The following is a 14601-nucleotide window of genomic DNA, read 5'->3' as shown; positions in this document are numbered from 1 at the left end:
AAAAAAATGTAGACCTCCACAAGTCTGGTTTATCCTTGGGAGCAATTTCCAAACTCCTGAAGGTACCACGTTCATCTGTACAAACAATAGTACGCAAGTATTAACACCATGAGACCATGCAGCCGTCATACTGCTCAGGAAGGAGACGCGTTCTGTCTCCTAGAGAAGAACGTACTTTGGTGCGAAAAGTGCAAATCAATCCCAGAACAACAGCAAAGGACCTTGTGAAGATGCTGGAGTAAACAGGTATAAAAGTATCTATATCCACAGTAAAACGAGTCCTATATCGACATAACCTGAAAGGCCGCTCAGCAAGGAAGAAACCACTGCTCAAAAACCGCCATAAAAAAGCCAGACTACGGTTTGAAACTGCACATGGGGACAAAGATGGTACTTTTTGGAGAAGTGTCCTCTGGTCTGATGAAACAAAAATAGAACTGCTTGGCCATAATGACCATTGTTATATATGGAGGAAAAGGAGGGAGGCTTGCAAGCCGAAGAACACCATCCCAACCGTGAAGCACAGGGGTGGCAGCATCATGTTGTGGAGGTGCTTTGCTGCAGGAGGGACTGGTGCACTTCACAAAATAGATGGCATCATGAGGTAGGGAAATGATGTGGATATATTGAAGCAACATCTCAAGACATCAGTCAGGAAGTTAAAGCTTAGTCGCAAATGGGTCTTCCAAATGGACAATGACCCCAAGCATACTTCCAAAGTTGTGGCAAAATGGCTTTAAGGACAACAAAGTCCAGGTATTGGAGTGGCCATCACAAAGCCCTGACCTCAATCCTCAAGATAATTTGTGGGCAGAACTGAAAAAGCGTGTGCAAGGAGGCCTACAAACCTGACTCAGTCACACCAGCTCTGTCAGGAGGAATGGGCCAAAATTCACCCAATTTACTGTGGGAAACTTGTGGAAGGCTACCCAAAACGTTTGACCCAAGTTAAACAATTTAAAGGCAATGCTACCAAATACTGATTGAGTGTATGTAAACTTCTGACCCATGGGGAATGTGATGAAAAAAATAAAAGCTGGAATAAATTATTCTTTCTAATATTCTGACATTTCACATTTTAAAAATAAAGTGGTGATCCTAACTGGCCTTAGATAGGGATTTTTTACTCTGATTAAATGTCAGGAATTGTGAAACTGAGTTTAAATGTATATGGCTAAGGTGTATGTAAACTTTTGACTTCAACTGTAAGTGCAGACTACGGAAAGAAGAGAAGGAACGAGTTTGAGAGTTTGATTTGATTCTTTAGGATCCTTATTAGCCGAAGCCAGTGGAGACAGCTAGTCTTACAGGGGTCCAACACATAACGAAAAAGACATTACAGACTAAAGACTTTAAAATGTACATACATTTAAAAACATTAACATGTGTGTGTGTGTGTGTGTGTGTGTGTGTGTCTATCAGTTACATCAGTTACACATACGTGTCAGTACATACACACCACAAGTAGGTCACATGTGGGAGAGGCGTTGTGTATGTTTTTTGGAAACCAGATTTGCTGTTCACTTGCGGCTTTATTGCATGGAAGGGTGCCACAGAAGTAGGGAGGAATCAGTTGTAGTACTGAGCGTACTGAAATGCCGCCAATATTTCCAGCTGTGTGGTCGAGCTTGGCTTCCAAAGAATCTGCTCACCATGTTACCCATCTACATGAGGTCGGTCTGTTGCTTTTGCCAAGGGAAACATGGCCGGGTCTATTTCAGTACCGCAGAGTTCAGACACTAACTGATCCCTCCCTCCCTCTGTTTTCATTGCAGTAAGTGTGGCACCCTTCCCCCTGAGAGTTGCTTCTTCAGCCTCATCTGCAGTACCGGATCCTTCATGGGTATGTACCAGTGAAACTCATGTTTCTTTTGAATAGGAAGGGTGATGCATCATAGGTCTATTATCAGCATGCGGTGTCGTCATCTTAATGCAACTCGTTTCAGATTTCAAAAAATCTTTACAGCGGAAGCACACCATGGAATAATCTGAGTACGGCGCTCAGCAACCAAAACAAACCATACGGATACACGCCATGTTGTGGTGTAAACAGAAGTCAGAAATAGCATTATAAATATTCACTTACCTTTGATGATCTTCATAGGAATGCACTCCCAGGAATCCCAGTTCCACAATAAATGTTTGTTTGTTCGCGCGTTTAGTTCACAAATTCACAAGGCGCAGGCACTTAGTTCAGACGACAGTTCCATTACAGTTCGTAGAAACATGTCAAACAATGTATAGAATCAATCTTTAGGATGTTTTTATCATAGATCTGCAATAATATTCCAACCGGACAATTCCTTTGTCTTTAGAAATGAAAAGGAACAGAGCTCGTGCTCACGGCCGCGCGCGACACTTAGCTCATGGCATTCTGCCAGACACCTGACTCAAACAGCTTTTATTCACTCCCCCTTCACAGTAGAAGCCTGAAACAAGGTTCTAAAGACTGTTGACATCTAGTGGAAGCCTTAGGAAGTGCAATCGGACCAAATTTTACACTGTATATTGGATAGGCAAAGGCTTGAAAACCTACACACCTCAGATTTCCCACTTCCTGGTTGGATTTTTCAGGTTTTTGCCTGCCTTATGAGTTCTGTTATACTCACAGACATCATTCAAATAGTTTTAGAAACGTCAGAGTGTTTTCTATCCAAATCTACTAATGATATGCATATCTTAGCTTCTGGGCATGAGTAGCAGGCAGTTTACTCTGGGCACCTTATTCATCCAAGCTGCTCAATACTGCCCCCCAGCCATAATAAGTTAATGCACTGACGGCACTGAGACCAGATAAAATGATTTGGTGGCAAAATTGTTCGAGTTTGGATTACGATGCAGATCGATGACTACTCTGTTAGCTATCCACTCACTCATAGTCATACCCAGTACACTGTACATAACTGTCAGGGATGTCTGTAGTTCTGTCATCCTCTTTCACTGTAAAAGTAAAATAGTTTGTCACACTGGGCATCCCTAAATGTAGTTGTAAAAGCTAGATAGTTTTGTTTATGTATTGATATGTAGGCTACGTGTGCCTTTTTAAAATGTAGTTCTGATGTAGTTCTGTCCTTGAGCTGTTCTTGTCTATTAATGTTCTGTATTCATGTTTTGTGTGGACTCCAGGGAAGAGTAGCTGCTGCTTTTGCAACAGCTAATGGGGATCCTAATAGAATATCAAAAATACCAAAAGCTCCAGGTCGATGTATTTCCAGCTGTGACTGTGAATCTAACAAGGTCTCTGTTCCACAAACAGAAGTGTATGCCCCCCCATGTCCCCCCCCCCTCGCCCCTTTTACTCCACCCCCTGAAAGGAGAACTTTCTGTGTGTGTCCCCCACTCCGACACCACATGAACTAACTGCAGCAGCCCGATCATGGGCAATTACAGCAGTGCTGTTTCTCTGCCAAAACCTCTTGAAACCAGCTATTTTGGTTGTTTTGTTTGTGCTTCAAAGCCAATCATGGACGCAGAGTGTATTGGCTTTTTTGGAATATTCAGCCTTAGAAACCTTAACTGTCAAGGAATGTTCCCTATAAGGACTGCATTGGAGACCTAAAAAACTATGATTCGCTTATTATACCCTGTTCAAATGGTCTCTTTTCAGATTGATTTATGTGCCAAAATGTTTTCCAAAGGGCATACAGTATGAACATGGATATATCACATATCTGGATCCATTACAGTGCATGTACAGTATTTGCAATTGTATAATTTGTACTGTTCTTACCAGTTTGAAGTTAGAACAAAGTTAGAATGGACAGGTTTTGAAGTGATTACTACATAACAGTCTTATCAAACAGTGCATTTTAATGCCCCCCACGGTTCAGTTTGTTTGAACAGGGCTCTCTTATGTCGGGGAGCGGTTAGAGGCACTGCTTGGGGGGGTTGAATGCAGCACAAAGTGCTAGCGATCACGTACTCAAACACGTGAACAAAGCACACCACCAGAAGCCACAAAGGGATGGCGCGTTTTTGTTTGAGCACACACACTGCGAGAGCGTTTACTTAACTCTGGCGCTTGGTGTGGAGTTGCGATGAGAAGAATGGTAACGTCTGAAACCCCGGCCACAAAGTAGATCCCTCACTGTGTCCTAACTAGTGAATTTGCCAAAGAATCACTAGCAAACAGGGATTTTTTTATTGCATTATCTGCTGTATTATCACTGTATTGACAACACGCACGTCTAAACACTCGCTTGGTGGTGAGATGGACACCAGATGTGAACCTATTTCCATCCAATGGATTTTTGGGAGAACAGTTTGCTGCTCTTGGATGTGCCGTACGGCTGCAGCGAAGCCTTCACTGGCCAGTTTGGTACAGAGCCATTAGGAATCTGCACACAACTTGGTTTCCAGTTCTTAACAACTCGGCAGAGACGGCACTTCTTGGCATAGTGTTAAGCACATTCTATCTGCTTTTCCATCTTGCAACTCAATATCCAAGAGTGGACTACTCCCTACTCTGCAAGAGGTACATGTAGAGGGTTGTTTCTTGTTGATTCCATGCTCTGGCAGATTTGATAGTGAGCCGTCACCAGATGAGTGGTTCTGTCTGCTTGATAGATAGGTGAAAATAAAAATGTTTGTTTTGTTTCTCCTCCCTCCCTCAGTGATTTTGATAGGGCTGCTGCGGTATGCCCACGTCATAGAGAAGCACCAGAACTGTGTCCTTAACACTGCCGGCCTTTCCACTGGCTGGATCTGTGCTGCAGGACTCATTATGGTGGGCAACTTCCAGGTAAGAACAGAACTGACGTCACTCCCACAGTGGAGCATCTCTGTCACTAAATGGCTCTTGTGAAGTGTTGGATGAAGGTGGAATGTGCTCAACTGTTAGAGGCCTGTGTTCAGGTTTGACCACTGTATAGGCTGTGTAGGCTACTGGTGTGGTCGATAGTAACAAGATGCAACTCCACATTTCTTAACTAAGGCAGCAAGTCCATTGTTTGTATGATTGCATAAGATTTCACTACTGTATTACATAAATTTAAAATAACTGATCACTATCTTAGCCTGTGGGATTTTCACTACATCCGGGCATTGTAATTCACAATGACTTTATTGAAGCAGTGCTAGTTGTTTGATGTTCCCAGTAAGTCCTCAAAAACAGGGAAATTGTCCTCTGTGGGTGCTCTGTAGTCTGTAGAAAACATTCACTTTGACAGCTGGTTAATCCAAGTACAGGTTGATGAGCTGCAAGTGAAAGACCACTGAGAGATCACTGTTTTGTAGGTGGGTGCCATGGCAAACCAAGGTCTCCTTGGCCTCTTTCTAACATAGGGAAACAACCTTCTCTTCAACATCATATGCTGATTCTGTCAAATATCCTTAGACGTTTGTTTTCTTTGAACCAAGGCCCATCTTTCTGGTGCGAAGCGCACCACTAAACCATTCCCCTTCAAGTTGTGATTTACTGAGAGGGTTTGGCCGGTAGGGATGTCCTTGTCTCATCGCGCACCAGCGACTCCTGTGGCAGGCTGGGCGCAGTGCGCGCTAACCAAGGTTGCCAGGTGTACGGTGTTTCCTCCAGCACATTGGTGCGGCTGTGTTAAGAAGCAGTGCGGCTTGGTTGGGTTGTGTATCGGAGGACGCATGACTTTCAACCTTCGTCTCTCCCGAGCCCGTACTGGAGTTGTAGCGGTGAGACAAGATAGTAGCTACTAAAACAATTGGATACCACGAAATTGGGGAGAAAAAAGGCTAAAATTCACACACACACACACAAAAAAAGTTGTGATTTACTGATTGTAGAATGACAGAGGGGAGGAGAAAATGAATGCTCTGCCTACCAAGTATCTTCCAAATATTTAAAGACAGTGCCTTCAGAAAGTATTCAGACCCCTTGACTTTTTCCACATTCTTTTTGCCCACTTAACCCAGAAAGAAGCCAGCCGCACAAATGTGTCGGAGGAAACACCATACACCTGGCGCCCGTGTCAGTGTGCACTGCACCCAGCCCGCCACAGGGGTCACTAGTACACGATGGAACAAGGACATCCCTGCCAGCTAAACCCTAAGCCAATTTTGCGCCACCCCATGGGTCTCCCGGTCGCAGCTCGCAGCCCACAGAGCCTGGACTCGAACCCAGAATCTCTGCTGGCATAAACATTTTTGAATAAGGCTGAAACATAACACACTGTGGAAAAAGTTGACCTCCCAAGTTGGGAGGTCAACTTTTTCCAGTTTGATACGTTTCAGCCTTATTCAAAAAAATGTTTTTTAAATCTCAACAATCTACACACAATACCCCATAATGACAAAGCGAAAACAGGTTTTTAGAATGTTTTGCAAATTATTACAAATAAAAAACAGAAATACCTTATTTACTTAAGTATTCAGACCCTTTGCTATGAGACTTGAAATTGAGCTCAGAGATGTTTCTACAACTTAATTGGAATCCACCTGTGGTAAATTAAATTGATTGGAATTGATTTGGAAAGGAACACACCTGTCTATAAAAGGTCCCACAGTTGACAGTGCATGTCAGAGCAAAAACCAAGCCATGAGGTCGAAGGAATTGTCCGTAGAGCTCCGAGACAAGATTGTGTCGAGGCACAGATCTGTGAAAGGGTACCAAAAAATTTCTGCAGCATTGGTTCCCAAGAACACAGTGGCCTCCATCATTCCTAAATGGAAGAATTTGGAACCACCAAGACTCTTCCTAGAGCTGGCCGCCCAGCCAAACTGAGCAATTGGGGGAGAAGGGCCTTGGTCAGGGAGGTGACCAAGAAGCCGATGGTCACTCCAACAGAGCTCCAGAGTTCCTCTGTGGAGATGGGAGAACCTTCCAGAAGGACAGCCATCTCTGCAGCACTCCACCAATAAGGCTTTTATGGTAGAGTATCCAGACGGAAGCCACTCCTCAGTAAAGGGCACATGACAGCCCACTTGGAGTTTGCCAAAGGGCACACAAAGGACTCTCAGACCATGAGAAACAAGATTCTCTGGTCTGTTGAAACCAAGATTGGCCAAATGCCAAGGTTCAAGTCTGGAGGAAACCTGGCACCATCCCTACGTTGAAGCATGGTGGTGGTAGCATCATGCTGCGGGGATGTTTTTCAGCGGCAGGGACTGGGAGACTAGTCAGGATCGAGGGAAAGATGAACGGAGCAAAGTACAGAGAGATCCTTGATAAAAACCTGCTCCAGAGCGCTCAAGACCTCAGACTGGGGCGAAGGTTACCCTTCCAACACGACAACGACCCTAAGCACACAGCCAAGACAATGCAGGAGTTGTTTCGGGACAAGTCTCTGAATGTCCTTGAGTGGCCCAGCCAGAGCCTGGTCTTGAACCCGATCAAACATCTCTAGAGAGACCTGAAAATAGCTGTGCAGCGCCACTCCCCATCCAACCTGACAGAGCTTGAGAGGATCTGCAGAGAATAATGGGAGAAACTCCCCAATACAGGTGTGCCAAGCTTGTAGCGTCAAACCCACAAGAAGACTCAATGCTATTATCGCTGCCTAAGGTGCTTCAACAAAGTACTGAGCAAAGGGTCTGAATACTTATGTAAATGTTCATATTTCTGTTTTTACATTTTTATAAATGAGCAAACTTTTCTAGAATCCCGGTTTTGCTTTGTTATTATGGGTTATTGTGTGTAGATTGAGGGAATATTTTTTTTAATCAATTTTAGAATAAGGCTGTAACGTAACAAAATGTGGAAAAAGTCAAGGGGTCTCAATACTTTCCGAAGGCACTGTATGCACTAGATGACTGAGAGGGGCACTGTTTTGAAGCCACTGCACCTCAATCTTGGCACTCCACTAATGTAAAAAAAAAAAAAAAGAAGATATTCTATTACAGACACCTTAATGCATACTTTTAATTTATATTATGTGAGCTAAGTTTTAATGTTTACTGTCCCCGCTAAAACAAAAAAATACTTAAACTTATAATTTTGTCCTTAAACATTTAATTGAAATCATGTGGAATTCCATTCATTTCTATTCATGGTTTGCACCTCCATCACTCTGCCACCTCGTTGCCTTTATAAGGACACTGCAGCCGTATTGATGCTTTATTTTACTTTACTATTTATATTTTTGACAACTTTTACTTTTACTTCACTACATTCCTAAAGAAAATTATGTACTTTTTACCTCATACATTTTCCCTGACACCCAAAAGTACTCGTTACATTTTGTATGCTAAGCAGGACAGAAAATGGTCAAATTCGCACACTTATCAAGAGAACATCCCTACTGCCTCTGATCTGGCAGACTCCCCAAACACAAATGCTTTGTTTTTAAACATGTCTGAGTGTTGGATTGTGACCCTGGCTATCCATAAATAAATAAAACAAGAACATTGTGTCGTCTGGTTTGCTTAATATAAGGCATTTTTAATTGTTCATACTTTTACTTTTGATAATTGTATATTTAAAACCAAACACATTTAGACAAGTAGTATTTTACTGGGTGACTCACTTTTACTTGAGTCATTTTCTTTTATTTATTTGTACCTTTATTTAACTTGGCAAGTCAGTTAAGAACAAATTCTTATTTTCAATGACGGCCTAGTGGGTTAACTGCCTGTTCAGGGACAGAACGACAGATTTGTACCTTGTCAGCTCAGGGGTTTGAACTTGCAACCTTCCGGTTACTAGTCCAACGCTCTAACCACTAGGCTACCCTGCCGCCCCTAATGTATTTACTTTTACTCAAGTATGAGATTGTAGTACTTTTTCCACCACTGATCCCTAATGCCTGCAGCTCTAGCTCTGTGCACTCTGGGTACTCCACAGCCTGGCTGTGGGTGCGGTCTCGTTCAGTAACACATTGTGTTCTTTCAACGCATCTGATCTCAATCTCCCCCACAGGCAATCATCTCTTTGTAGGCCTTCCAAACACATCCCTCCTGATCATTTCTAGGCAGGCCTCTAGAAAGGCCTTTGGTAAGGTCTTGCAAACAGGAGGTTTTGGCAAGCTGCTGTGTTCCTACACTCAGTAGGCTTCTGAAGGTCAATCTCAGGACTTGGGCTCTTGTGACGGGAGGGAGCTGTCCCTATTCTGCCTAGTGCCCTGAGGAAGATGACCATCCTTTGGAAAAAGAGGCCCATCCCACGTGGCTAGGGTAACCGAACATGGGAGCATATATTGCAGTGAACATAGTCTTCTGGAGTTTTCTTGCTCCTCAAACTACTGGCCAATAGCCAGACAGTGTACACTACTGTACCTTCTTTTAAGCCACAATGTCTGCCTTTTGTGGCCATGAAGTAATACAGACATTCTAAATGCAGATTTAGATAGGAGAGTTTATTTTCATCACAATCACACTCTGTTCCCAGAGTTCTGAGGTTTTGTACATGTGCTGAATGCGATGGATAGAAGAGTGACTGGTCGACAGTGTTCGGGATTTCCTTATTTGAGCTGTTCTTGCCATAATATGGACTTGGTCTTTTACCAAATAGGGCTATCTTCTGTATATCAACCCTACCTTGACACAACAACTGATTGGCTCAAATGCATTAAGTAGGAAAGAAATTCCATTAAATAACTTTTAACAAGGCACACCTATTAGTTTAAATGCATTCCAGGTGACTACCTTATTAAGCTGGTTGAGAGAATGCCAAGTGTGCAAAACTGTCATCAAGGCAAAGTGTGGCTACTTTGAAGAATTGAAAATCAAAAATATTTTTAGATTGGTTTAACTTTTTTGGTTACTACATAATTCCATATGTGTTATTTCATAGTTGTGATGTCTTCACTATTATTCTACAATGTAGAAAATTCAAAATAAATAATTATTGAGATAAAAACAGCTACATTGGACCTTTAAGTGACAGTATTTTTGTGTGGGCATGTGCAGACAGGTCAGCAATGACAGCTCTCAAAAAAAACTTGTTTGTGAAATCAACACCTTTTCACCACACTTGGGGTGTATTCAGCCGGTCAGTCTTTGTCATGAAAAGAGCGGGTGTTCTTAATATTTTGTATATTCAGTGTCATTTATATGCCACTACGACTCCAGTTTGGACAATTGCTGACCCAATTGTTGTGCAATTATCTCAGATTTATACATGTGTCCGTGTGTGTGTGTATTGGGTGTGTGATGGCGTAACAGGGAAATCCACGTGTGTTTACAAGCCATAGGGGGCCAGGTAGGGACGAGGGGTCATAGGCCAGCCTTCCGGCAGTGCCTAAAATGTGCTGTGTCTGTATATATTTGTCTTCACACTTCTGTGTCCCACCAGCCCTGGTTGTGTGTATTCCTCCTCTTCTTGCTGGGTCCTGATTGGCCTGTAGACTCTCCTCCCTGGCCGTGACGGAGGAGCCCTTCGCTTATATAATGAACATGCGTGTGTGCGTGTGTAAATTACAGTCCTCACCATATGCATTTGGACAGTAAAGCTAACATTTTTATTTTGTGTTTCTACTTCAGCATTTTGGATTTTAGATAACATGATTAATATGAGTCGAAAATAAAGAATGTCATCTTTTATTTGAGGGTTTTTCATTACATATCTGTTTAACCATTTAGAAATGAAAGCACTTTATGTATCTAGTCCCCCTATTTGAAGAAATCATAAGAATTTTGACAAATTCACTTATAGCGTATTGAAGTAGTCAAACATTTAGTATTTGGTCTAGTATTTGGTGTCTTGCGACTCTTCAAACTTGTTTGCCTTTTGTTTTGACTATGTTTTGGGTATTGCTCAATAGTAACTGTATGGTGAAAGATGTTGGGTGTCATTTTGGGGTCACTTTGTAAGTGAGGATAGAAGGCATTCATTTGGATGCTGCCATGATTCGGAAAAATCATGAATGAATCATGAATAATGACGAGTGAGCAAGTTACAGAGACACAAAGATGAGAGGATAATCTGTTGTTGTAGTAATTTTCATACTCATGATTATTCATAATCCGTTCAGGAATTTTCTTAATCGTGGCAGCATCACAATGAATTTAGAAGTGTTCAGAAACATCTTCTCTGCTCATTTAAAAAGAAAATCACTCCAGACACCATTCATTTACGTTTCAGGAAGACATACAGACAACAGATGTGTATGAAAATACCCTAAAATAAAATATGACATTCTGTACTATCATTTGATCTCAAATCCAAAATTCTAGAGTATAGAGACAACATTTTTATTTTAGCGCCACTATCCCTCCCAATAAGTATGGTGAGGACTGTATGTACATGTACATGTGTACTATTTGGTGACAGTGTGTACCCATGAGTGTTAACATTTTTGAACACCACTGTTTGTCACAGTGCCAACAGGGCTAAAGCCATAGTGGATGTGAGGAACTACTTCAGCACTTTTGCCATATCACCCGATGTTTGTGGATGGGATACACATACGCGGGGAGATTATGTATAGCAGGAATCCCTTTACAAAGAGTGACTGTTATCCGGTTGAGAAACAACTCCAAGCTCCTTCTGCCATAGGCACCTTTGAGAAGATTAGATACTCTTAATGCCATACAGTAGAAGCTAGGAGTCTGTTTGGTACTGGGAATAGGTTACTGTAGAATCTGTAAAGTATCTCACATGTCACAAATATTTGGACAACCCTACTGTTGATCTTTTTCCAGGAGGTTAGTGAAGGCAGACTGTCCCCCAGCTAAAGAAAACTCTAGAAGGTCATGAACTCTAGACCTGGTGCAGGTTCCCCACCCTGTGGTTTTGGAGTGTGAACATCTCTACCACCTCAGCCTATCATACAGTTGACCTTATTGTATTTGTGTAATCAATTTACTAAAGAGGATTCTCATACGTCAATACAGGGGTGTGTTTCAAACTTTCAACAGCATAGATTGGTCACTTTTTTCTAATTTAGCACACAGAAACTAGAGGCCATGAGTAACTTGGTCAAAAATAATGGCACAGAGTGGCCTATAGATGGCGCTGTTATAAGTATTCTTACTTAAACCCTCATATCCGTTACCTTGTTTGACCTAGAGACTTGAACTTTTGCATGTAGGTTGCTTTTCCTCATGCTGAACAAATTTGCCTCAAGGACTCATAAGGTCCGTCAGGATAGATTTTCCTCCATCTTGTAGCCCATGGTACATCCCTTAACTTAGTTTGATAAAAGCTAAGGGATTGATTAAGAGATGGCTGAGATATTGATAAATTAGGATTTCAGATTTTACGTGTCTTTCGTAAATCTTTTGTAAATCCACTCCACAAGGCCTAACAACATCAAACTTTTTAGGGTCATCAAAGCTATTGCCACGATGGACCATGTTAAGTTTGACATTGATATCTTAAAAATTAAGGAAACTATTAACAATTCAGTTTTTTGACGATGTAACCCTAATGCTTAAAATAATCATAAAAAATCTCTCATTGACTAAAAGTCAGATTCACTGCAAATTTGGTCTTTGGACTAATCACAAAAGCCACTAAATATTTTGAGAAAATAACATTGACGCATTCAAAGACTGCCACATTATATCAGCAGATGCATATTAGCACATGGCAGAGTTATTGACAAATCAAAAAAATCTTTTTTTTTGTGTCCATTTAAACCACTGTAAATCCGCTCCATATTGGCCTATCAACTTGAAACTTGTCATCGCAATCATGGACGTCACTACGATGAACCACACTGAATTTGGTATTGATATCTAAAAAACTGTTAACAACTCACCCTTTGTATATGTAACGCTAATGCTCAAAATCATCCGCAATCATCTTCTCCTCATGAACCATATGTCAGATTCACTCCATGTGTTCTATTTAGACACATTACAATTAGACTTGAATGCTTTTGAGATTGTTGCTCCATTCAATACATAGTAGCTCAATAGATTAAGTAATGACTTTAAGAATGATTACCCGCTGCATTCAAAGATAACCAACTTACAGCATTTGTGTCATCCTTGTGGTATTGAGAGAGAAACATGGTAATGCTTTCCCTAATGGCATATAAAGGAAGATAGTTCCGACATCATAGAGTGCTCGCTTTCCTATCCAACTGATCTGGTGTCCTTTCTGTCATCCTGTGAACCCCTGTTCATTGCTGCTCGCAGCTGTCTTTTTGAATGGTTATACTGAAGCTCCTCTGGTTTAGAGTGTTATTCTGATCCATCCATTGTTCTCTTTTCCTGGAAACAAGTCCTTTTGAGTCAGATAGAGTAATACCCTGTTGACAGTGACTATACTCTCCGCATAGGAGAACCCTTTGAATAACCCTTTTTGGTTCCAGGTGGAACCCTTGGGATTCCAGGTAGAACCCTTTTGGGGTTTCATGTAGAACCCGTTCCACAGCCATAAGGATTCTCCCTGGAACCAAAAAGGGATTCTCCAATGGGGACAGTCGAAATAACTGTTTTGGAACCCTCTTTTCTAAGAGTGTAGTGTTGTTGGGTCATGCTCACCCATGCGTGTGTGCGTGCATGCGTTTGAAGTACACGTACGTCCGTCTATGTGTCGAAAATAAACATTGATGTAATTGTGTTCCAGGTGGATTATGCCAAAGTGCTTCACTACGTGGGTGCAGGGGTGGCTTTTCCCACCAGTATCCTGTTTGTGTGTCTGCAGTCAGCCCTGACCTACCGGCTGGCGAAGACCCAGAGAGAATATAACGTGGGCCACCTTCGACTGGGGATGAGCTTGCTAGCCTTCATCACCCTGGTCTTCAGTATCCTTTACACTGGTCGTCACTGTAAGAGAGAGAGAGTCAGCGAGACATGAAGGAAGTACGTATGTGTTACATGGCCCCCTGCTGGATAAAGGCATATTTTGCATACATGCTGTTGATATAAGTGTGTGTGTGTGTGTGTGCACGCAAAGTGTGTTTCCACATGCTATCTCTCAGTAGTCCCTCTGTCTAGATAGGTGCTGTTGTTCTCCTTAACCCTCTGTCCCTCCCAGGCGGTGTCTTCTTTGTCCAGGAGAGCTTTGCCCTGCAACACGCCTCCGCCATCTTTGAGTGGCTCTTCTGCATCATCATCATGCTCTTCTTTGGGACCTTTGCCTTTGAGTTTGGGGACATGTCCGGGGATACCCTTATGGTGCTGGCCAGAGGGGGTGTCCAGGGATTTTCCAGCAGTGACCACAAGGCCGAGGAGGCAGGAGGGCCCAACCACCACTACCAACCAGATGGCATAGCAATGCTGTAGGCCTATCAAAGGCAGGCTTCTGTGCCCACTGACCAATCACAAACAGGGTTGGAGTGGGAAGAGTGGATCACTGACCAATCATAGACCACCAAAGGGCATGAGGACGACGCACCCTCCAAATGGACCTGCTCGGTATTGCACATAGCTAAAGCACCCAAAGCTTTTCTAACCATTGACCAAAGACTAATATCATGTTATTGCCATATTTGCACTGCGTTGCAGTAGACAGTACAGGGTGGATCGCAAACATATGTTACAAGTGCCTTTTGGAAGGAACACAGGCAGGTGCACACACACACACACACACACACACCTTCCCCGTCTTTTCCTTTCATCATTACGTAATCACTCTTGATTACGAGAACTTGTTCGCTTGCCGTGTATCAGATCCAATGTCTTGATTGAGTGCCTGAAAAATCTTTAATGACTAAGCAGAATATGGCTGGGTCAGTACCTGTGTTATTATGTTTGGCCATTCAGACACTGAACTCTGCATCGCATTGTTTCTACTCAGGAAAA

At 42.4% G+C, this 14601-nt stretch overlaps 1 protein-coding gene across 5 annotated transcripts in view; it reads left to right on the top strand.

Annotated features, from left to right (window-relative positions):
• Window positions 1-14222, top strand: part of LOC112223626 (transmembrane protein 150A) — a 34176-nt gene extending 19954 nt beyond the window's left edge. For 4 of the 5 annotated variants that reach the window (XM_042305361.1, XM_042305359.1, XM_042305360.1 and 1 more), the window contains 4 exons: window positions 1776-1843; window positions 4614-4741; window positions 13424-13601; window positions 13835-14222. In XM_042305361.1, coding sequence (XP_042161295.1) covers window positions 1776-1843; window positions 4614-4741; window positions 13424-13601; window positions 13835-14082 — 622 coding nt within the window. In that variant the 3' untranslated portion in view covers window positions 14083-14222. The remainder of the gene's footprint in view (window positions 1-1775; window positions 1844-4613; window positions 4742-13423; window positions 13602-13834) is intronic. The other variant, XM_042305362.1, reaches the window with a different exon arrangement.
• The last annotated feature ends 379 nt before the right edge of the window (window positions 14223-14601 follow it).

This window comes from Oncorhynchus tshawytscha, linkage group LG24, assembly GCF_018296145.1.
Source record: "Oncorhynchus tshawytscha isolate Ot180627B linkage group LG24, Otsh_v2.0, whole genome shotgun sequence".
NCBI classification, from domain to species: Eukaryota; Metazoa; Chordata; class Actinopteri; order Salmoniformes; family Salmonidae; genus Oncorhynchus; species Oncorhynchus tshawytscha.
This window is presented reverse-complemented; position numbering and strand designations above follow the sequence as displayed.